General features: G+C 47.6%; 2 protein-coding genes, 1 long non-coding RNA gene and 7 other non-coding genes across 19 annotated transcripts; 9 read left to right on the plus strand and 1 right to left on the minus strand.

Moving 5' to 3' along the window:
- The first annotated feature begins 56 nt into the window (after nt 1–56).
- Nucleotides 57–6,623, plus strand: LOC134015579 (uncharacterized). Of its 9 annotated transcripts, XR_009929161.1 has the most exons (17): nt 110–120; nt 737–779; nt 1,021–1,058; nt 1,235–1,306; nt 1,484–1,525; nt 1,748–1,781; nt 2,096–2,145; nt 3,982–4,021; nt 4,206–4,250; nt 4,460–4,508; nt 4,704–4,762; nt 4,993–5,040; nt 5,601–5,682; nt 5,783–5,875; nt 5,984–6,086; nt 6,269–6,311; nt 6,491–6,623. It is a non-coding gene; the product is annotated as an uncharacterized LOC134015579 (long non-coding RNA). The 9 variants fall into 9 exon arrangements; XR_009929157.1 differs by having other exon boundaries at nt 5,601–5,875; XR_009929156.1 differs by having other exon boundaries at nt 5,763–6,086.
- On the plus strand, nt 1,954–2,025 carry LOC134015581 (small nucleolar RNA SNORD31). The gene has a single exon (XR_009929163.1). It is a non-coding gene; the product is annotated as a small nucleolar RNA SNORD31 (small nucleolar RNA).
- On the plus strand, nt 4,058–4,130 carry LOC134015586 (small nucleolar RNA SNORD31). Its single transcript, XR_009929168.1, has one exon. It is a non-coding gene; the product is annotated as a small nucleolar RNA SNORD31 (small nucleolar RNA).
- On the plus strand, nt 4,572–4,635 carry LOC134015580 (small nucleolar RNA SNORD29). The gene has a single exon (XR_009929162.1). It is a non-coding gene; the product is annotated as a small nucleolar RNA SNORD29 (small nucleolar RNA).
- Nucleotides 4,857–4,926, plus strand: LOC134015583 (small nucleolar RNA SNORD30). The gene has a single exon (XR_009929165.1). It is a non-coding gene; the product is annotated as a small nucleolar RNA SNORD30 (small nucleolar RNA).
- LOC134015582 (small nucleolar RNA SNORD22) lies at nt 5,352–5,481 on the plus strand. The gene has a single exon (XR_009929164.1). It is a non-coding gene; the product is annotated as a small nucleolar RNA SNORD22 (small nucleolar RNA).
- LOC134015585 (small nucleolar RNA SNORD31) lies at nt 6,123–6,191 on the plus strand. Its single transcript, XR_009929167.1, has one exon. It is a non-coding gene; the product is annotated as a small nucleolar RNA SNORD31 (small nucleolar RNA).
- LOC134015584 (small nucleolar RNA SNORD31) lies at nt 6,348–6,421 on the plus strand. The gene has a single exon (XR_009929166.1). It is a non-coding gene; the product is annotated as a small nucleolar RNA SNORD31 (small nucleolar RNA).
- A 727-nt stretch (nt 6,624–7,350) lies between the features above and the next one.
- On the minus strand, nt 7,351–9,801 carry arl2 (ADP-ribosylation factor-like 2). The gene is made up of 5 exons (XM_062455126.1): nt 9,198–9,801; nt 8,706–8,816; nt 8,261–8,423; nt 7,971–8,051; nt 7,351–7,520 (listed from the first exon to the last, which is right to left on the minus strand). The coding sequence occupies exons 1-5, from the start codon at nt 9,260–9,262 to the stop codon at nt 7,386–7,388; spliced, it is 555 nt and encodes a 184-aa protein (XP_062311110.1). The 5' UTR covers nt 9,263–9,801; the 3' UTR covers nt 7,351–7,385.
- Nucleotides 9,802–9,929: 128 nt separating this feature from the next.
- batf2 (basic leucine zipper ATF-like transcription factor 2) lies at nt 9,930–13,783 on the plus strand. 2 transcript variants are annotated; one of them, XM_062455124.1, is made up of 4 exons: nt 9,930–10,229; nt 10,357–10,500; nt 11,032–11,151; nt 11,962–13,783. In XM_062455124.1, the coding sequence occupies exons 2-4, from the start codon at nt 10,408–10,410 to the stop codon at nt 13,048–13,050; spliced, it is 1,302 nt and encodes a 433-aa protein (XP_062311108.1). In that variant the 5' UTR covers nt 9,930–10,229; nt 10,357–10,407; the 3' UTR covers nt 13,051–13,783. The 2 variants fall into 2 exon arrangements, with proteins under 2 accessions (XP_062311108.1, XP_062311107.1); XM_062455123.1 differs by having other exon boundaries at nt 9,931–10,500; nt 11,962–13,782.
- Nucleotides 13,784–20,001: the final 6,218 nt, after the last annotated feature.

Consider the following 20,001-nt stretch of genomic DNA (forward strand, 5'->3'; position numbering starts at 1 on the left):
AAGTACTGGATGCGATCCGCCAACCAGAATTCACAGAAGAAGAAGACTGGGGGCGGGGCCTGGGCCGCATATAAAGTCTTGCGAGACCGTTTCTCTTTCCACTTCCTTCTTGCAACTTCGGTAAGTAACTGACTTGTCTCGCGTATATGGAAACTTCGATTTGGTTTAGTGTGATTACAAATAGCATTGTGTGATTATTAATAGCAAATTCAAACGTTAGAGGCCTTGATTGTAAGATTGTTCATGCCGTCGTGCACAAAAAAAGGTTGGAGATTTCCATGCTGTTCTGCAGCATTGGTGATTGACGTGGTTAGCTAGCTACCTCACACTTCGTGGCAGTATCTCGAGAATCCGTAACCATCTGTAGTTATGTTATAGTATTTTAACATTGCAAATATGCTCAATACAATATTTCTTAGGTAAAGGTCAGTGTGCGTAGAATTTTTTTTTTTCTAGAACGTTTTTTTTTTTTTCGCGCCGTCCTGTTTAAGTCGTCTTATGGCGCTGGATAGGCAGGCTTGTACGATGTCTTCCAATGATGAGAACTCACAGACCTGTACTGAATGACTGTGATTGTACAATATCTTTCTGATGGAAGACATTCCTTGTGTTAATGACATTACGGCTCATGTTGACCGCATGTCATTGATATTGCTAACCGGTGGTTTTGGCTAGCTAGAGTATGCATCACGTGGCTAGCAAGGTACGCTTAACTTTCTCCCTGTTTTCCCTTAAGGATGGCCATGCGCAGATCTCGAGCGGCGGTTTCTGCAGAACAGGTAACTGTATGAATGTTAAGTGTCCGCCATGTTGCGGCTAACGAACAACGGCTATTAAAAATCCGTTAAGTTTGTTGGTGAACTGAGGTTCGAAGCCGCATGCTACTGTGATGATTACCGAACTCTCTCTTACCGAATCATCCTTTGAAGAGACTACTTTACCAGATTCTGAGTAGCGTTTAAAGGCACTGAGATAATTTCATCCTCCAATATAAAGCTAAATGTGTATATTCTGTTGCAGATGACCAGTGTTCGGCAAACCATGGCTACTCTTACAAGGTGAGCACTTAATAAAGAATTGACAGTAATCCTGTGACACGTGGATCAATATGATGATTTAATTGACAAGCATATGTCTGAATTTTAGTGATGCCTTAATTATATCTGATGCCACTATTGCAGTAGTGAATCTCCCTCCTCAGGTGTGCATGTGTGTAACCTGGCTGTGTTTACAGGTGGTCATGTGATACGGGCATCGTGAGCCTCTGAGATGTGCTGCAACGTTCTAGAGGCAGAATCCTGCAGTGGTGAGTTCCTAGGGTTCTTCACTACGTTAAATTGCGCAGATTTGAGTTGATGATATTTAGAAGACAAGCATATAGCTGACTGTCTGTGATGCCTACCCCTTCATCTGATCTAATCCTGGCTATCAATCTTGGTTGCTTTTAATCATCAAGGTCACTTACAGAGTTCTGTTTGTCTAGGTTCGGACATCAGTGACCAGAAGAGTTATTCCGGTCAGTCTGGTAAGTTGAACTATCGCTTGACAGTTTAGTTAAACCTGAAAGCTCCTTGATGTGCTTTCCTGTGTTTGAAAGGATGAAATGGGCTCAGACCCACTAACATTCTGGACGACGATGTCTCATGGCAGTTTGTCACCAAAGCCCTGATCAAACAAGATGGCCGCCCGGTCGCTAGCAGGCTTCTTTGCGCTCCTGTTTTTAATGCTGCTCTTGGTTGTCTTGCAGGCAGCTGGACATGGCCTGAGGACTTGTCTGTGAGGTGAGTTGTAGAGAAGGCTGCTTTTCTACACCGAGATTCTCCCATCATGCTCCTGGACTCTGTGTTGGCGAACACTGTCTTGTCAAGCTGTTAATGTCAGAACCTACAGGACTGTAAAATCTTTTCACCAGAGCAAGGTGGGCTAGTCCTGTTGTATGACGAGTTAAGAGGTGTTTGAAGTGATGTTTCTTATTACCGCCCCAGTCTGATGTTAGCTGACTGATTGGTACCGCACTGATTACAAACATCTATTAAGTTTGGTTTTCTTAATTCAACCGAGCTGGATTCTGACCCGTCATGTTTGCTCTCTCCAGCAGGAGGCAGTAGCAGCATGTCCAGGCTGGTCTGGGGCTGGTGCAGTCAGGTGAGCTGGGGGTTCCTCTTCAATGGTACTTACTGTTTGCTTATCTGGGATGTTGAGATGATTAGGTCACAAAAGTCTAGGATTTTTGCCCCTGGTCCAGCCCCCCAGGGCTGTCTTCTGACCCCCCCCCCCCCCAGAGTGCCCTCACTCTGTTTGGTTCTCCTGTTGGCCCAGAGTGGGGCTGATAAGCCTGAGAATCAGCCCCAGGGGTAAGGCTCTGCTCTGGCTTCTGATGGAGGACCAGTGGGGGTGGTCCTGGGTTCTGGCTGGGGGCAACAGTCCTTCCGTGACTGAAACATTAAGTTGATTTCATCCCTAGTAAAGTTCCACCTTAATACTTCATCACCCACCCCCTGGAAAGGGTGAACACAAGCTTCATCACTAGTCTTAACCTGTTTACGCTCCTGTTTCGCCCGCGAGACAAAAATGCTGCCTCCCCCTCCCTCAGTTACGACGCACTAAATTCTAACAAATATATTTTTTAGACGCTACACATGTTATACATCGTTGGAAAGCTACGATTCTTGTGCTTCCATTGAAATAAACCAATTCAAGATCAAGTCGCAATAGCAAGCAAAGTCAACGTCTTTTTCCGGTGAACATTCCTTCAACAATGCCAAAGAAAAAAGTTGTACTCACCCTAAGTTGTTCAAATAGGTCCAGGTGTGCAAATCATGCCATCAAAACTTGATCTGCGTAAGTCCCAAGGGTTCAAAGTATCTAACCATGTAAAGTAATTCGTCCAAATACAATGTTTTACGTTCATGAATAGCCATTATCCTTTGTTTCATTATGCAAGTTAGCCGACGGAAGAAACAACTTGTTCACATAAAAGTGTTATTTTCTCCGGTTAGCAACGGAGTATTTACTAAATGAAGGTATCAAAATGTCCGTTGAACCCTCCCCTTTTGATTGACACCTTGTTCGACCCAATAGGAGCTTCCATGCCCCGTTGACAGCCCTCTAAAGCCAACTAGGTCTGTGCGTCCTGCCCCCTCCCCCGCCCCCCCCCCCACACTCGTTCTAAACAAATTTCTCGAACTGGCTTCGACTGGCTCTGAAATTAGCTTGTTAGCCTTGTAGCTGACAGCTAGCTGAAAATGCCAATACCTCATTTGTATGCGTCTGTGGAGCCTTCAAAATAACAGTCGATTGCGCAATATGGTTGACAGAATCAGTGTTCTTTGTGCGCCAATCCTTGGAATCAGATAAAGCACTCCAATGTGTTCATGCTTCAGTTTTTGTGTTTCAGTATTACTAATTAGGGATTTAGCTATTATATATGATAGTTCTAAGTACCACCTTTCATTAGAGATAACAATTATGAAAAATATTACCTTTTTATTTGACCTTGGTTACAAAGGGTCATTTTGGAGTCTCCAAAAGACCCTTTTAGAAAATTCCTGGATGTACTCTTATAAAAACATGTGTCAAATATGAATATATTGTGGTATTATGTTTGACTTTTGATTTGAATTGGGTAAGGCTTCAACCTGTGGTCCAATTTAGTCTTCCAGATAATACCTACCACCTCTAGGCCTCTTCAGGCCTCTGTTTTCAAAACAAAATCTAGGCGGAAATAGAAATTTTCACTTTCCTTGTGTTCAAGCTTCTATTACTCAACACTAGAAGGACTGACAGGGGTCCTGACAACAGGGGACATAACTTCAGAGTGTCAGCTTTCAAAAGAGATCATTTACATGCATGTACTCCAAATGGTTCAAGAACAGCTTCCAATTTACTTTGGGTATGCTGTTTAGGCGTTTTTAGGCACATTTAACAGGATGCTTAAGAGGTTAATTGGGTGTATTTATCCTAATGTGTTGCTCTCTACAGCGTGGCTACATGGATCTATACTTCTGATCCTTCCTGTCAGGTGTGTACTGAGGAACATCTTCATCAATCCTTTCTCGCCAGAAGTGATGAGTTTCTTATTACCGCCCCAGTCTGATGCTAGCTGACTGATTGGTACCCCTCTGATTATACACCAAGTGACTGGATGCTTTATCAAGCGTTTCAACCCTGATGTGATGTCTAAAACTGTCATTTCCTGTTTACAGAATGCTGTTTCCTGTTGAAGATGGAGGCTGGTGCACGACACCATGGTAGGTGTTCTCTGTCCTGGTCACCCACTGCTCTGCGGCGGCCATCTTGCCTGCCTAGTGTCTCCAATAAAGCGCTCTGCAGTCACTATGACGACAACTTAGCTCACTTTGAACCCACGTGTAAAGAGATGAACAACCGAGTGATGGAAGTGTTTCTGTGTGGATGTTAGACACAGCTGTGGTCCGGTTCTGACATTCCTCTGTTGTAGGTGTCTGTGGCCTGGACGAGATTGAGGACCCCGGACTCTAAACATGGAGGTATGTCTTCTCTCCAGGTGGCCATTTTGTATTTTCTGAGTGGCTGTTGCTGCTACTCTGCAGTTTCAATGATGATTAACTTAGCTCACTTTGAAACGATGTGAAAAGACATGAACTGCTGAGAAACTGCATGTCACGTCAGACCGCTGCTGCTCTACCTCTGCAGTGTCTGAGTTGTTCCTCTTCCCCCTCCAGCCTTTGCTGCCCCTGTGGATGTCTGCAGTACTGCAGACTGGAGTCTCAAACCAAGTCAGGTGAGTTTGACCATGTGTCTTAGAGGGCTGGGTCTTGATTCTATATTGGAATCTACCTTTCCTGCCAATCACGACTGTCCTTCAGTAACCTGCTGGAAATGATGATATACTTTCTGGAATCTCGTTCGTCTGAACTCCTGTTGAGAAATGGAAATCTGACTGCAGCAGAGAAGCTCAGATGTGGTGTGTGTGTATGTGCCCAGACGTAAATAAGATGTCTGTTCTTTCAGGGCCTGTCCTGGAGGGTGTGCTGCAGGGCTGGGATGCACATCTACATGGTAAGAATGTGTTCAGTCATTCTCTGGTTGTCAAACCATTTATGTATTGGGTTTAACTCTGTAAATTCTACACTGAAGAGCTGTCCGTTTCAGTAGCTGATTTACACTGCTTATGAGAGGTTGGAGGACTCTGGTTCGATTCCTGAGGGGGCGATTTGGGGAGGCAGCTCTAATGGGCAGTATCTATATCTGTCAGATGCATAATGCGAAGTCTGTACCTGAGAACCCAACAATGTTGGAAAGCAGGAAGCTGTGTGCAATAACTGGGGGGGGGGGTAAATCTGAAAGGCAGGAAGTGATGCGATTCTGGTTCCTGATGATGACACCCGCACGTGTCATACGCCCCGGCTGATCCCAGAACCTGCGAAGGTGAACCCACTGGGGTTGCCGGGGCAACAAGGTGAAGGCCTTGTTGGGGTTGCCAACAGTCTGACTGGGGACCAGAGATCTGCCTTCACACCATGGCTGACAGGCAGGGGCACTTCCTGGTTGTGGGCTTCTGGGAATCTTCAACACCTGATTGGTCACCCATGACTTCCTGTTTTTGTGTTGCTTCTCAGGTAGCTTGGCACGGTCATGCTGAAAGCAGGTCTGACCCAAACCAGCTTCTCCAGAGGGGCGGAGCTTCACTGGGACCATGAAGTGCGTTTCCTGTCACTTCCACTTCCTGTTGGCTGATCTGGGATGTTGATGATGATATTTCTGTCAACTAACAGTCTCAGGCTCTTTGCCCCTTGTCCAGCCCCCAGGGCTATATTGTTGCCCCCCAGAATGCCCACTGTTTGGTTCTCCTGTTGGCCCAGAGTGGGGCTGATGAGCCTGACACGACCCAGGGGTAAGGCTCTGCTCTGGATTCTGATGGAGGACCAGTGGGGCTGGTCCTGTGGGCTGGCTCGGGGCAACAGTACCTCCATAACTGATAAAACAATCTGATCTCATCCAGACTCAAAACTCCTCCATCCACATCATGAAGTCCCCTTTGACTCATCTTCCTCTTCTCTCCCCAGACTGGTTCTGGCTTCTAGAAGCCTCCTGGTTGTGCTGAGGTCAGTATTTTAGACGTGACTCTTTTCTCTTGTTGGTTGTGAAGTGATGTTTCTTACCGCCCCAGTCTGATGTTAGCTGACTGATTGGTACCGCACTGATTACAAACATGAGATCTTCAAGTTCAGTTTCATGACTAAAGCCAGATGTGTTTCTGACCCAAGCTTTGCTTTGCTCTCTACAGCGTGGCTACATCGATCTATACTTCTGATCCTTCCTCCTGTCAGGTGTGTACTGAGTAACGTCTTCATCAATCCTTTCTCTCCAGAAGTGATGAGTTTGTTATTACCGCCCCAGTCTGATGTTAGCTGACTGATTGGTACCCCTCTGATTTGACACTACAATAATGGCTTAGTTCTACTGGACTACAGACATGTAAACTTCCCTGTTGAATTTTGTGTTGCAGGTGTGGATCATGGAGAGGATGTTCATCGTCCAGCTGAGATGGGGAGGAGGGAGATTCATACCTCACACCATACTTGACTAATTTGAACTGACATGCAGATTTATTACATGCATAATAAAATGGTCAAGCTTCATATGTGACTTGTGTTTGAAAGAGGTCTGGAATTCAAACATTGTTGTTTAGGGACAAGCAGTTAATTGCATACACGTTCAGAAAGGAGGTAACAATTTCATTGTATCAAAACCGATTGCTAGGCCCCTTGAATGGTCTGTTATAAATCACTGACAATAAGTTTACAACTAACTTGTTGAGTATCTTAAGTGCATTCCAATGTTTGAACCATACCCTGCTATACTAGCTCATGAGCACATGTCAGAGCTGTTCTAGGAGTCTCATCCAGTCGTCTTCTGTGCTTGCAAAGGCAGTCATCCCACTGGTTCTGGTGAAAATTACCATATTGAGTTAACTGACTCATTTTGGTCCAGTCAGATGCTTAACTTGTGTATCAGACAACTGCACCTTAGATCTAAAATTGTATTTGTGCTTGGTGATTCCCTTCATTGACTTGGTACTTAACAGTAATCTGGTACTATGTCTTAAGACACTGGTAAAAGCCCTGCAATGGCAACTTTAATGATCACAGGTCAAAGACTTCTGCATCCAAACATTGTTTTATTGGTAAACAAGGCTCAGGCATATGGTCAAAAGCACTGGCTAATCCTATATGCCTCCTAACACACACGCTCACCCCCATCCCCCCCAATACACACACACTCCCCCACCCCCCCAATACACACACTCTCCCCCACCCCCCCAATACACACACACTCTCCCCCACCCCCCCCAATACACACACACGCTCTCCCCCACCCCCCCAATACACACACACCCTCGGTCAGTCGGCATTGAAGACACGAGCAGCGATGTCATCCAGAAGCCAGTCCACCCCTTTCAGCAGGTTCTCTCCAGTCATCGCACTGCATCCCAGAATGCACCAGTGGTGGGTCAGGATCTCGTCCAAGCCCAGGGCCTTAAACACAGTTCAACATCAGTCAAGAACTGCCTGGTCTAAATACTTGAGATTTCACATGTAGCACTGGAGTGCAGCATGGCCTTCACTCCCAGGCATGAGCACAGGTAAGAGTTTCCAGGTGTTATGAGGTCTTGAGTTACACAAGACTGGAAAATGATAACTGACGTTGATGGTTAACCCTTGTGTTATCTTCGGGTCATTCTGACCCATCAGTCATTGTGGCCCACCGTCGTATTGCTACAACTTTACCGCATACAAAAATAAAGTGAAGCATTTTCTTTTAACCGTTGGGCTGTCTCAGACCACCCCCACATTGCGAAGGTTAAAATAAAATACAAATATTAGATTTTGTATTGGGTAAAATTGGGTAAACACAACGATGGTTCGTTATGAACCTTTGGGCCATGTGACCCGAAGGCAGCACAAGGGTTAAGATGTGCTAGTCACCTCTCGTATGGTCTCTTTGCTCAGGGCCCCGGGGAGGTCCTGTTTGTTGGCGAACACCAGCAGTGTGGCTCCACCCAGCCTCTACAGGAAGTCACAAACACAGTCAGGAAGTCACAAACACGGTCATGAGTGTGTGTCCAGTATTATCGCCTGGCAGAAGAGGCACACTTATAGATGAGCTTTGTGGCGTGTGTGTGTGTAGCTACTCCAGTAACAGGCAGGCCAGTGTGTGTGTGTGTGTACCTCCTCCTGTAGCAGGCAGGCCTGTGTGTGTGTGTGTGTGTGTGTACCTCCTCCTGTAGCAGGCATGCCAGCTCCCGTCTGCAGTCTTCCATCCTGAGACGGTCAGCGCTGTCCACCACCCACACCAACCCATCCGTGCTCTCAAAGTAGTTCCTCCAATAGGAACGCAGAGATTTCTGACCACCCACATCCCACATGTTCAGCTTGAACCTGGAGAGGGCGGAGGAAGGAAGGGGACGAGGAAGGAAGGGGAGGAGAAGAGATGGCGAAAGGAGAAGGAGCCAATGAGAGGTAGAAGAGGTGAAGGAGAGAATAAGAGGTGGAGAGAGGAGGAGATGGAGAGGAAGGACAGAATATAAGGGGTACATGGGAAAGAGAGAAGAGGGAGAATTAAGGAGATACATATTTGGCTCTTGATAAGAAATTCAAAAGAAATATCGCACCTAACTAGCCGGAAAACCAAAGAATAATATAACATGATTTATATCTTACCCTCTGTGTTCCAGGGTCTTGATGTTAAACCCCAGCGTGGGAGAGATGGTACTCAAGTCTTCTCCGTTCAACTTCTTCAAAATTGTCGTTTTTCCGGCATTGTCCAGACCTCTAGATGCCAAGTTAAGAACCGTAACCGACCTCGTGCAACACACACACACACACACACACACACACACACACACAGCTAGTGCTCTCATCAACAATAATAGCTAGAGTTGGGTTATTGTTTACTGGGTGTGGCGACACATTTGACGCAAGATACATGAGGAGGGTGGGAGCGAGGGCAGGTGGCTAGTTAGCAAGCTAGCTACATCTTTAACAAACCAGAATCCCACTATAAGACAGTGCCATACCTCGGCGCACTTTGCTAGCCAGTCTAGACACGTCAAAGAACAAAGCTAACAGAATATACATCTTCTAATATTTCTCTGATATCTAGGTCTGGTGAGAGCTTTTGGAGATCTCGTGTGAGTGACCGTTTGAGGATACAGCATCAACAGTCGCATCTCGCGCTCCTTGTGTTTCATCTTCTTGAGTATTGTCAGCAAGCCCATCGTTAAGACAAGCCACCGGCTCCACCGTCACTAGAATCTGGTTTTCAACAGAAATACGTCCAAGGTTGGTACTGATAGCTGACGGTTATTATTCCTTAGATTTTCTTTGAGCCGTTTACTTTCCTATGTCTGTGGCAACAAAACAACGCGCGCACATAAACAGCACCTGGGAAAGCAGGAAGTCGTTACAACATTCATCCGATAGTCGTTCCCAATTGGTCACTTCTGCACGTGTGAAGTCACCTAATACGTTCATTGGTTTATCCAGACGTCTGTCGGGACTTGAGGCAAGTTCATTGGTCGAAATGTAACAAATGACAGCAGAGCTTGCAATGGAAGGCCATGACGGCCGGCCCGTGGCGTCATATTTACCTATGTTTTTAGCGCCATCTGCTGTCAGTGTCTAGAATAGCAAGCATCTAAAGTTGACATTAGAAATAGCCTTATCACAGTAGTGTAATGCAAAAGCACATGAAATTTGTCTGTAAAGTTATACAAAGCACAATTCGAGTTACTGTCTATTTTCGAACCACTTCCACACGCCTATTGAGAATCATATTCTTCAACTCAGGTCGGCTACATAACTCCGAAATGCCTTCGATTAACGGTTTGTCGTTTGTTTCGTCTGTTCCGTCCCTACAAATTTGTCCAGACTACTTCCTGTCTTCAAACTCCCACGTGTATTATAGTAAAACAGGTTGAGCACGACCCCCCTCTAAACTCCTCCTCAACTTCCCAAGTTGCTAAACCCTCTGCCGAGCATTCAGACCATTTAAAGTAAATGAAAACCGAAAGCGTCTCCCGGTCTCGCTCGCGAACGTGCCGTTGCTTTATGAATGCGGTTGAATTGAGAGAACACGCTGTAAAAGGGGAAGGTCGAGAGCAGGGCGTACATAAAATGTTTACGAAACGGAGATAGCGCAGACACGGCGCAGACTGACCGAGAGATACACAGACAGGCGCGAGAGTAACTTCTATGAACTAATAACCCACAAGTGCGAAAACAAGGATGTTCTGATATGATGCCATCTAGGCACTAACATTTTCATCAGTGGGCACGTGTAAAGTGATGTGTTTTACGATCATTCCGGCAGCGACAAACAGGCCATCGCGCAGGACAACCGGATAGGGACTGAGTTCATCCTATGAACGAGATGCCGCCTCTGTTCATGGACTCCAGATCTGAAAGCAGCGTCGCGTCTTTCTCCGGCGAGGATTCCCGCAGTCCTACCGACTGGGTAAGATGATGGACACACACGTAATCCTTTTTCGTGACCAATTGAGATTTTGACTATAGATATTACAAATTCATGTGTATCGTCCCCCCATAAATAGGGGACCCTTCTAAACCTTTTCTGCGAAAGAGAGGGGGGGATTCCAACCAGAACTTTCTGAATTGTAAAAGCTCAGTGGTTAGAGCATTTGACTATAAATCAAAAGGTTTTCCAGTCCCCCCTCCCTATCTCCCTGGAGTCAGGTGGCTGAGCGGTTAGGGAATCGGGCTAGTAATCTAAAGGTTGCCAGTTCGATTCCCGGTCGTGCAAATGACCTTGTGTCCTTGGGCAAGGCTCTTCACCCTACTTGCCTCGGGGGAATGTCCCTGTACTTACTGTAAGTCGCTCTGGATAAGAGCGTCTGCTAAATGACTAAATCTTTCTTTGGATCAAAGCTAAATTAATATATTATTATTGGAGACTTTGCCCTGAGGAGGTGATAGTTTGGTCCTCTAGTCCCTGTGTAACTGACGACTGCCCCTGCTTCCCTTTCAGGAAAGCGGAGGGGGGAAGAGGCAGAAGGTGGAACACAGAGGGAAACGAAAAGAGAGAAATAGAGACGCCGCTCGGAAGAGCAGGAAGAAACAGACGGACAAAGCTGACCTCCTTCACCAGGTCAGTCTGTCCCTCGTAGTCTCTCTCTCTCTCCCCCTCTCCCTCTCCCTCTCTCCTTCTCTTCCCTCTCTGTCACAGTTGTAGGTTCTTTATCTCTCCATCTCCCTGTCTGCTGTCTCCCTTCTCTCTCTCTCTCTCTCTCTCTCTCTCTCTCTCTCTCTCTCTCTCTCTCTCTCTCTCTCTCTCTCTCTCTCTCCCAACCCCCCCCCCCCCCACCTGTGTGTGTGGGAGAGAGCTTTTCAACGTGTGTTGTGAAATCCACTCTAGAACATACAGCCGTTTCTGGGAAAGCCAGAAAGAGAAAGAGAAAGAATGTCTGGTCCTCCTCCTCCCTCCTCCTTCCTTCCGTTACTCCTCCCTCCTCCCCCCCCTGCTTGGCTTGTGGGAGCAGCCAGAACCCTCTCTCACAGGAACCATGACTCTGTGTCTGGGGCCCTCTTGCTTGAAGTGATAGAATCAAACATTCAGCACAGTAAAGATTAAAAAAGATTGAAGGGAAAGTGAAAATAAACGGCACAACTTATCTCAGGGCTATCTTAAATACTGGTGTGTGGGTGTGTGTGTGTGTGTCTCCCTCTTGATTTTCCTCTCTCTTTCCTTCCTCTCTGTCTTCCAAGGAAAGCAACATGGCCGACACAACACAAGTCCAGTTTTCACATAAAAGATAATAGAACAATAACGGCATTAATTAAGTAAAATCATAAACCTTTTTGTCTTTGTCCCTTTCTCCCCACTCCCCCTTTCTCCCCCTCCCCCTTTCTCCCCCTCCCCCTTTCTCCCCCTCCCCCTTTCTCCCCCCTCCCCTTTCAGGAGCTCCAGGGTCTGGAGAAGGCCAAGTCCGCCCTGGAGAAGGAGATATTGGGCTTGAGGAGAGACCACAAGCTGTACAGCTGTGCCCTGGTGCAGCATCAGGCCTGCTGCTCTCTGCTGCTCCCTATGGGGATCCCTGCCTCCTCCTCCTCCTCCTCCCCCCTCCTGCCCATGGCTGCCCCCCCGCCTGCCACCACACCTGTTTCTACCTTCCACCCCTCCTCAGGTGCCCCTGCCCCTCTATCTGCCCCCTCCCCCAGACCTCTAGCCCCTCTATCTGTCCCCTCCCCCAGACCTCTAGCCCTGCTATCTGCCCCCTCCTCCAGACCTCTAGCCTCTCTATCTGTCCCCTCCCCCAGACCTCTAGCCCTGCTATCTGCCCCCTCCTCCAGACCTCTAGCCCCTCTATCTGTCCCCTCCCCCAGACCTCTAGCCCCTCTATCTGTCCCCTCCCCCAGACCTCTAGTCCCTCTATCTGTCCCCTCCCCCAGACCTCTAGCCCCTCTATCTGCCCCCTCCTCCAGACCTCTAGCCCCTCTATCTGCCCCCTCCTCCAGACCTCTAGCCCCTCTATCTGCCCCCTCCTCCAGACCTCTAGCCCCTCTATATGCCCCCTCCTCTGGAGCCCCTCTACATGTTCTGGTACCCCTCTCCTTGTTCACAGCTACCTCATCTTCCCCGGAGACCCCCTCCTATCCTCACCCCGCCCTCACCTCCTCCCAGAGGGCCCCCTCTACATCACATGATTCCTCCAGCCCTCTTCTCAGTCTGTTAACTACCCCTAGTCCCCTGATTCTGCCTCCGCTTGCCCCAGCTCCTACCCTCTCCTCCTGCCCCCTCCCAGCTCCTACCCTCTCCTCCTGCCCCCTCCCAGCTCCTACCCTCTCCTCCTGCCCCCTCCCAGCTCCTACCCTCTCCTCCTGCCCCCTCCCAGCTCCTACCCTCTCCTCCTGCCCCCTCCCTACCCTGTCCACCCACCCCCTCCCTGCCCTCTCCTTATTTATGGACTCTGAAGAAATGTCTCTCTCCAAACTCCTGGAGAGCAACGATTGGCTGCTGGACTCAGCGACATCATCAAGCTGGGCATGAACTGAACCCCTCCTCTTCTCTCCTCTCCTCTTCTCCACCTCCTCTCCCCCTCCTTTCCCCCTCCTCTCCCCCTCCTCTCTCCTCCTCCTACACATTGGGCATTAAGGTGATGAGTGAATGTGAATGATCTACTGAACAAATTATGTGTTTGTTTCATTTAGTGTTTTAGTTTCTTATATATTAACAGTATACATAAATATATCAAATAAATTTACTGTCTTGGGTCGATGCTAGACCATGCATGGTGAAAATAAGCTTATGAAATACTGTTTTAGTAATCGTATTGTTATTGTTGAATGTTTTTGTTGTTTTTTTTACATTATTTTGGCCTGTACACAGCAGTGATAGTTAAGCTGTAACCATGACATCATAAACACCCCTCACAACAGTTCCATTCTGTCTTATTTTGTTTGTTTTCATCCAATGAAATTAAAGTTGTAAAAGGACATTCAAGGTATTAGAGATTTATTTTAAATGTATTTAGCAGGCTGTATAGTTCCAGTAGTTCAGCTGTCTAAAGATACAGGCTGTATAGTTCCAGTAGTTCAGCTGTCTAAAGATACAGGCTGTATAGTTCCAGTATTTCCAAGCTGCCTGCTGCTGTGTTTAGGATTCTTAAACATGTCAGATATGTTCACATCTCTCTTGTTGTTGTTGTTGTTTAAGATGTAGTTTAAGATGTTGATATGTTCTGTTTACTTTGACCACAAGTGTGTGTGTGCTAGTGTGTAATAAACACACTGCCCCATCTCTCACAGGCTCCAGTGCAAACAAGTCTAAGCATTGTCTGATAGATAACCTTGTATTGATTCGAAATGTGCGTGCGTGTGTGTGATCACCATGCAGAGAGATGTTATTGACCAGGTGCATCTTGAACCCACCCACCTGCATCATCCAGCGGTGACGAGCCAACTGACCAGCCCCGTCACCTGCGCGCGCTCTACCGTCACCGGCAGCTGAGCTCTATCCCCCGGTGACGGTGTTTACCTAACGGGCACCAGCTGAGCTCACGTGCGCTACCGTTGAATCCGTATGAGAGGTGGTGGAGGAAAGGACAACAGGCACGAGGAAGAGGACGGGAGGGGGCATAAGGAAGAGAAGGAGAGAGAGAGTGGCGCGCGCAGCATTACGAAACCCTTGCTTAAGCACAATGAGAACATACCGATGAAAAAGCCCCTTATATTCCAGGTAGTATACAAAGCTTACAGTCACTGGGACAGGTGTGGAGGAGCGAGGGGGACGGCTGTGCGCTCGGGAGAGAGAGAGTGTGCGCGTGGAGAGCGCGTGGAGGGGGATCAGAGCAAGTGCATCAGTTGAGCGAACAATGGTGAGAGGCTCGAGACCCAAACCCCGCGACCACTAACGGTGCACAGACACGCGCACAGGAAGGCGGGTGGAATCGGGGTAAAGTAGGAAGGTGGGAGGAGAGAGAGAGAGACAGAGAGAGAGACAGACAAACAGTATATTCATCAGACGTTTGCAAAGACATGGAAGAGGTCGACTGTTTGGCTAAAGTATTTCTGCACTTCATTGTAACAATGATGGAGTGAGAGGGGTGGGGCGCGTTAACGGTCAAACGGTAACGCTAAAACCGAGTCCTATCCAGCGTAAATATACCGGGGGCACATAAATAAAGAAAAATAAATAAATAAACCGCCGAGCAGGCGAGCGTCATCCGCAGTGTGTATGTCTTCTTGCACCACCGAGACCGCGAGCGCAGCCGAGACACACCAAGGCAGCGAGGGAAGAGAGTGAATCCGTTAGACTACCGTGATAAATACAGGAGGGGCGCGCAGACACACCGAGAGACAGGACGGGAATAAAGACTTCCCGTGTGACATTGCGGAGGTGTTTTTTTTTCATTGCCTTTTTTTTCTCTTCCAACCGGTAGCCTACCGGGAGAGGGAGGGCCCGGGGATCGGTGTTGCAGCGGTTGCGATGTGGATTCGCACATGTAGGCACGTTTGAGTCCCTTATCACCGCCCAACAAGGATTACAATAACGGCCTGAAACGGCAGGGGCGGACGACCACCGCGAGGACTAACGCGGACCGTTAACCGAGGAGGACATGGATGCGGCAGCCAAGATGGAATCTGGCCGCTGATTTTCTGATCTCGTCGATACAGCTAATCAATCTGATTTATTCATCAAGCTAATCAATGAGGACAAACAATCAGACGAACTGTCTGGGAACCGTTTCAACCTTCTCCTAACGGAAAAAAACGTCTCTAAGTTGAGTTTGAGGAAGACTCATTCGGTGCGGTTTGATTTTTACATAAGGATCCATCCATACAGCCGTTAAATATATAAATAAATACCTAATTTAGGCCGATGACTTAGCTAGCCTATGACGCCAATACGGCAAATCGTCCACGATACAGAGGAAGGCCTATATGAAACCCCGTGATTCACCTGCTCGCGGGGAAAAGACGTCTTATAGAGCATTGTGTGAATGAAGGATGTTGCGGTTTCAACAACAAGCCTCCGTTTTTTCTCCGGTTTGAAGTGACGGTTTGGAATTTGCGGAACGAATTGGACACCGATTCAGGCTCCCCATACAGCTCTCTTAACGCATCCCTCCTCATTCTTCCCCTCCATCTGTGCACATCTCCCTCCATCCTCTCCACCTCTCTCCTCCCTCCTCCTGTCCCATGTCATCCCTCGCTTCACCCCTTTATTTTATCCGTTTTGTTGAAACGTTAACGTATCGACTCTGATAGGGTTATTAAAAGACAACCGCTCCCAGTTTCCTTCCGCTATCTTTCAGCCAGCATCCTCTCCCCCCCCCCCCCCACACACACACACACACCGGTCGTTAACGACACGCAGCTCCGCTTAGCCGCAGCCATGGAGACGACCAAGCTACCGCCGACCAGCCCATCGTCGCCGACAACCGGTTTCTCGGTGCCGTCAGCTGAAAAGGTGGATGGCTTTCCCCGGAGGTCGATGCGCAGGGCCCGGCAGAGGCGGTCCCACAGCTCGTCTCAGTTCCGGTACCAGAGCTCGCAGGTGGAGTTGACGCCGCTGCCGTTGCTCAAAGGTAAGTCATCTGTGTTTACCTACTATTACAAATCCCTCCAGAATCCCCTTAACGACAATACTATTTCCACTCGGAACCCTTAAAACGACGTAGAACTATTTTCAGGTTTGGAGTGTTCCATGTAGACCCGTCAAAGGTTCCAAACAGAGTCTGAACGCGCTGGAACGAGAGGGTTCTGTCTGGAACCTTGAGGTTCTGATGGAACCGTGTGTTAGTCTAGTTCTAGTTCTATTCTCCACAGAACACCAGTCTGTTGTCAGTGTGTGCATCTCAAACTAGCCTCCAGGACTCATGGCTGTAAGATGATTCTGTTCAGGTGAGAGCAGATGGAGGGATTCAACCAGTTCCTTTTCTGTTGAAACAGTCCACATCTCAACCACCACTTAAAACTTTAAGAATGTTTACATTTCCCATAGCCCAAGGCTTTGGTTTTGGTTTTACAAACATATTTAAAGGAAAATGAACATCACCACATCGTTTTCTTGTTTGTGATGGTTATGCGTCTATAACTTACTCTGACTTGTCCTCTCAGTTGGACTAAAGAAATAAACACAAAGAACAGGACGCAAAGTTACTGAGCCACATGTTAGGATGGCAAGACCCCCCACCCTGCCAGTGCTGCTTCTCTCCTCTCTCCTCCCTCTTCTCTCCTTCTGGACTTCTCTCTTCTTTTCTCTCCTTTTCTCCTTCTCTCCTGTGTCCTCCACATCCTTCTCTCCTCCTCTCCTCTCCTTCTCTCCTCCTCTCCTCTCCTTCTCTCCTCCTCTCCTCTCCTTCTCTCCTCCTCTCCTCTCCTCTCCTTCTCTCCATCCTCTGGGTCCAGACTGGGACCAGCTCCCATCCAAGATCACAACCCTGGCACACGCTAGAACAATCTCTTTTCTACGGTAGATACAGTTTATTTTACATTTACATTACATTTAGTCATTTAGCAGACGCTCTTATCCAGAGCGACTTACAGTAAGTACAGGGACATTCCTCCCGAACAGGGACATTCCCCCCGATGTCAGACATGTCAGACATTTTAGATTTTTGGTACACACAACCAATTTATATCCAAAATGCACGTTTGGCGTGAGGGTGAATAGCTTTGAAGCGCAGGGTTTGAAGGTGTTGAGGGATTCTGTCTGGAACACAAGGGTTCTGAGAATCTTTCTAGTGTTCCACCCGGTACCTGTTTGATGTTCATCATGCGTGATGGTGATGGACAGTGTAACTTTCCTCACTTCCTGTCATGTGACCGTATCGACCAGGCAGTGACTTCCTGGTCTGACCCTCACAGCAGTCAGGAGTTTACTTGGCGTGTGTGTTTTGCTATATTCAGTGTGTGCATGTTCAGGATGTGTGTGTGTGTGTGTAAGGCGGGGTGTGTGTTTGTAAATTGATATGTCCTTGGAGAAGCTTCTCTAGGCAATAGGCTGGTCCTGACTTTCATCGTCCAATAGGATAGCAGGAGTGGTGATGGCCAACCAATCAATGAGTGTGGACCGAAGGTCATGTCTAAAATGCAGTGTACAGTTAATGATAGTGCTACTTGGCTGTAGGGTCTAAAGTCTATGCGCACACACACACACACACACACACACACACACACACACACACACACACACACACACCCAGACACACATACACACATACACAATATGGACATTGTGTTCCTGTTTGAAAGAGATAGTCTACCATTACCTTTTTCCTCCACACACACACACACGTACACACAGACACCTCCTCCCTCCACCCCCCGTTAGCCTAGCGATCCTCCCCAGCTTTGAGGCTGTCCCCCGGGGGTACAGCGTCAGCCGTGCTCCCTGGTCATGGGTCTCTGCGCTGGTTGCTAGGAGGCTAACACGGCCTAGGTCACATGATCAGCTGGTCTGTTCGCTCAGTGTGTATTTAACTGCACACCTTTCTGTCTCACGGCTGTGTGTGCGTGTGTGTGTGTGTTGTGTGAGTGTGTTTTCCGTACTGTGTGTGTGTGTATGTGTGTGTGTATGTGTGTGTGTGTATGTGTCAGAACCCTTGTGTTCCAGACAGAATCCCTCAACACCTTCAAACCCTGCGCTTCAAAGCTATTCACCCTCACGTCAAATGTGCATTTTGGATATAAATTGGTGTTGTGTGTACTAAAAATCTAAAATAAACTGTATCTACCGTAGAAAAGAGATTGTTCTAGCGTGTGCCAGGGTTGTGATCTTGGATGGGAGCTGGTCCCAGACTGGACCCAGAGGATGGAGAGAAGGAGAGGAGAGGAGGAGAGAAGGATGTGGAGGAGAGAAGGAGAGGAGAGAAGGAGAGGAGAGGAGGAGAGAAGGATGTGGAGGACACAGGAGAGAAGGAGAAAAGGAGAGAAAAGAAGAGAGAAGTCCAGAAGGAGAGAAGAGGGAGGAGAGAGGAGAGAAGCAGCACTGGCAGGGTGGGGGGTCTTGCAATCCTGACATGTGGCTCAGTAACTTTGCGTCCTGTTCTTTGGTGTTATTTCTTTAGTCCAACTGACGAGGACAAGTCAGAGTAAGTTATAGACGCATAACCATCACAAACAAGAAAACGATGTGGTGATGTTCATTTTCCTTTAAATATGTTTGTAAAACCAAAACCAAAGCCTTGGGCTATGGGAAATGTAAACATTCTTAAAGTTTTAAGTGGTGGTTGAGATGTGGACTGTTTCAACAGAAAAGGAACTGGTTGAATCCCTCCATCTGCTCTCACCTGAACAGAATCATCTTACAGCCATGAGTCCTTTCTGTCTCACGGCTGTGTGTGCGTGTGTGTGTGTGTGTTTCCGTACTGTGTGTGAATGTATGAATGCGTGTGAGTGCGTGTGTGTCTGAGAGGGAAACTATTTATTTTATTTTGACACATAACATAACAAGAGGGAGCAAAAGCCCCTGCCTTTGTGTTTTCGTGTTTTGGCGTGTGTGTTTCAGAGGGAAAACACACTATCGTCTCAGATCTGTATCATACAAAACCCTCAAGACTGTCTCTGTGTGAAGTGTGTGTGTGTGTCTGTGAGAGTGTGTCTGTGTGTGTGTGTTTGTTACAGTGTGTGTGTGACAGTGTGTGTGTCTGGAAGTGTGTGTCTGTGTGTGTGTGTGAGTAAGTGACCAGCTGGACAGGATGGTATAGTATTACACATATAACTGGCTCCTCTTTCTCTCAGCCCTACTCTGGTTGATCAATACTGGGAGAGAGAGAGGGAAGAGGGGGGAAGAGGGAGAGAGAGGAAATGGAGAGACAGAGGAAGGAGAGATGGACAGAAAGAGAGGGTAGAGAAAGAGAGATAAAGGAAAACAAGGAAAATTATGTGAGGAATAGGGCACATTTCTCTTCTGAAATGGAGGAATACACAAGGACACATAAGGGGAGAGGAGGAGGGAGGAGGGGAAGGGAGGAGGAGAGGATACAATTTCTACAATTGTGATGTGTACCTGACATTGAGCAAAGACTGATGCAGACAAAGAGAGAGGGAAAGAGAGAGAGAGAGAGAAGAGAGAGAAATTATGGACAGGAGTATTTTAATGCAATACCGAGGAGCATTTTAAACCTGTAAAATTCAGATTATTCAGATCATTTCAACTCACATCCCTAAAGAGGCAGACTATTCCTTACTCTGTCCCTCCCTCTTACTCTCTCTCCCCTCTCTCTGTCTCCATCTCTTTCTCTCTCTACCCCTCCCTTTTTATCTCTCTCTTCCTCCCTCCCTCTCTCTCGGTCTCTCTCTCTATATATAAACTGTGTGTGTGTGTGGTATATCCCCCTCTCTTGCTTACTTTTTGTCGTCACTGCGTCACTGTGCAGTTGCTAAAAGGCATCTCTCGTCACACGCAGGCGGACCAAACAGTGTGTGTGTGTGAGTGTGTGTGTGTTATTTAAAGAGCACAGCTGTACTTGCTCATTTAAGACAACCACCAAGA

The sequence above is a fragment of the Osmerus eperlanus genome, unplaced genomic scaffold (assembly GCF_963692335.1).
Source record: "Osmerus eperlanus unplaced genomic scaffold, fOsmEpe2.1 SCAFFOLD_230, whole genome shotgun sequence".
In the NCBI taxonomy this organism is placed as follows: domain Eukaryota; kingdom Metazoa; phylum Chordata; class Actinopteri; order Osmeriformes; family Osmeridae; genus Osmerus; species Osmerus eperlanus.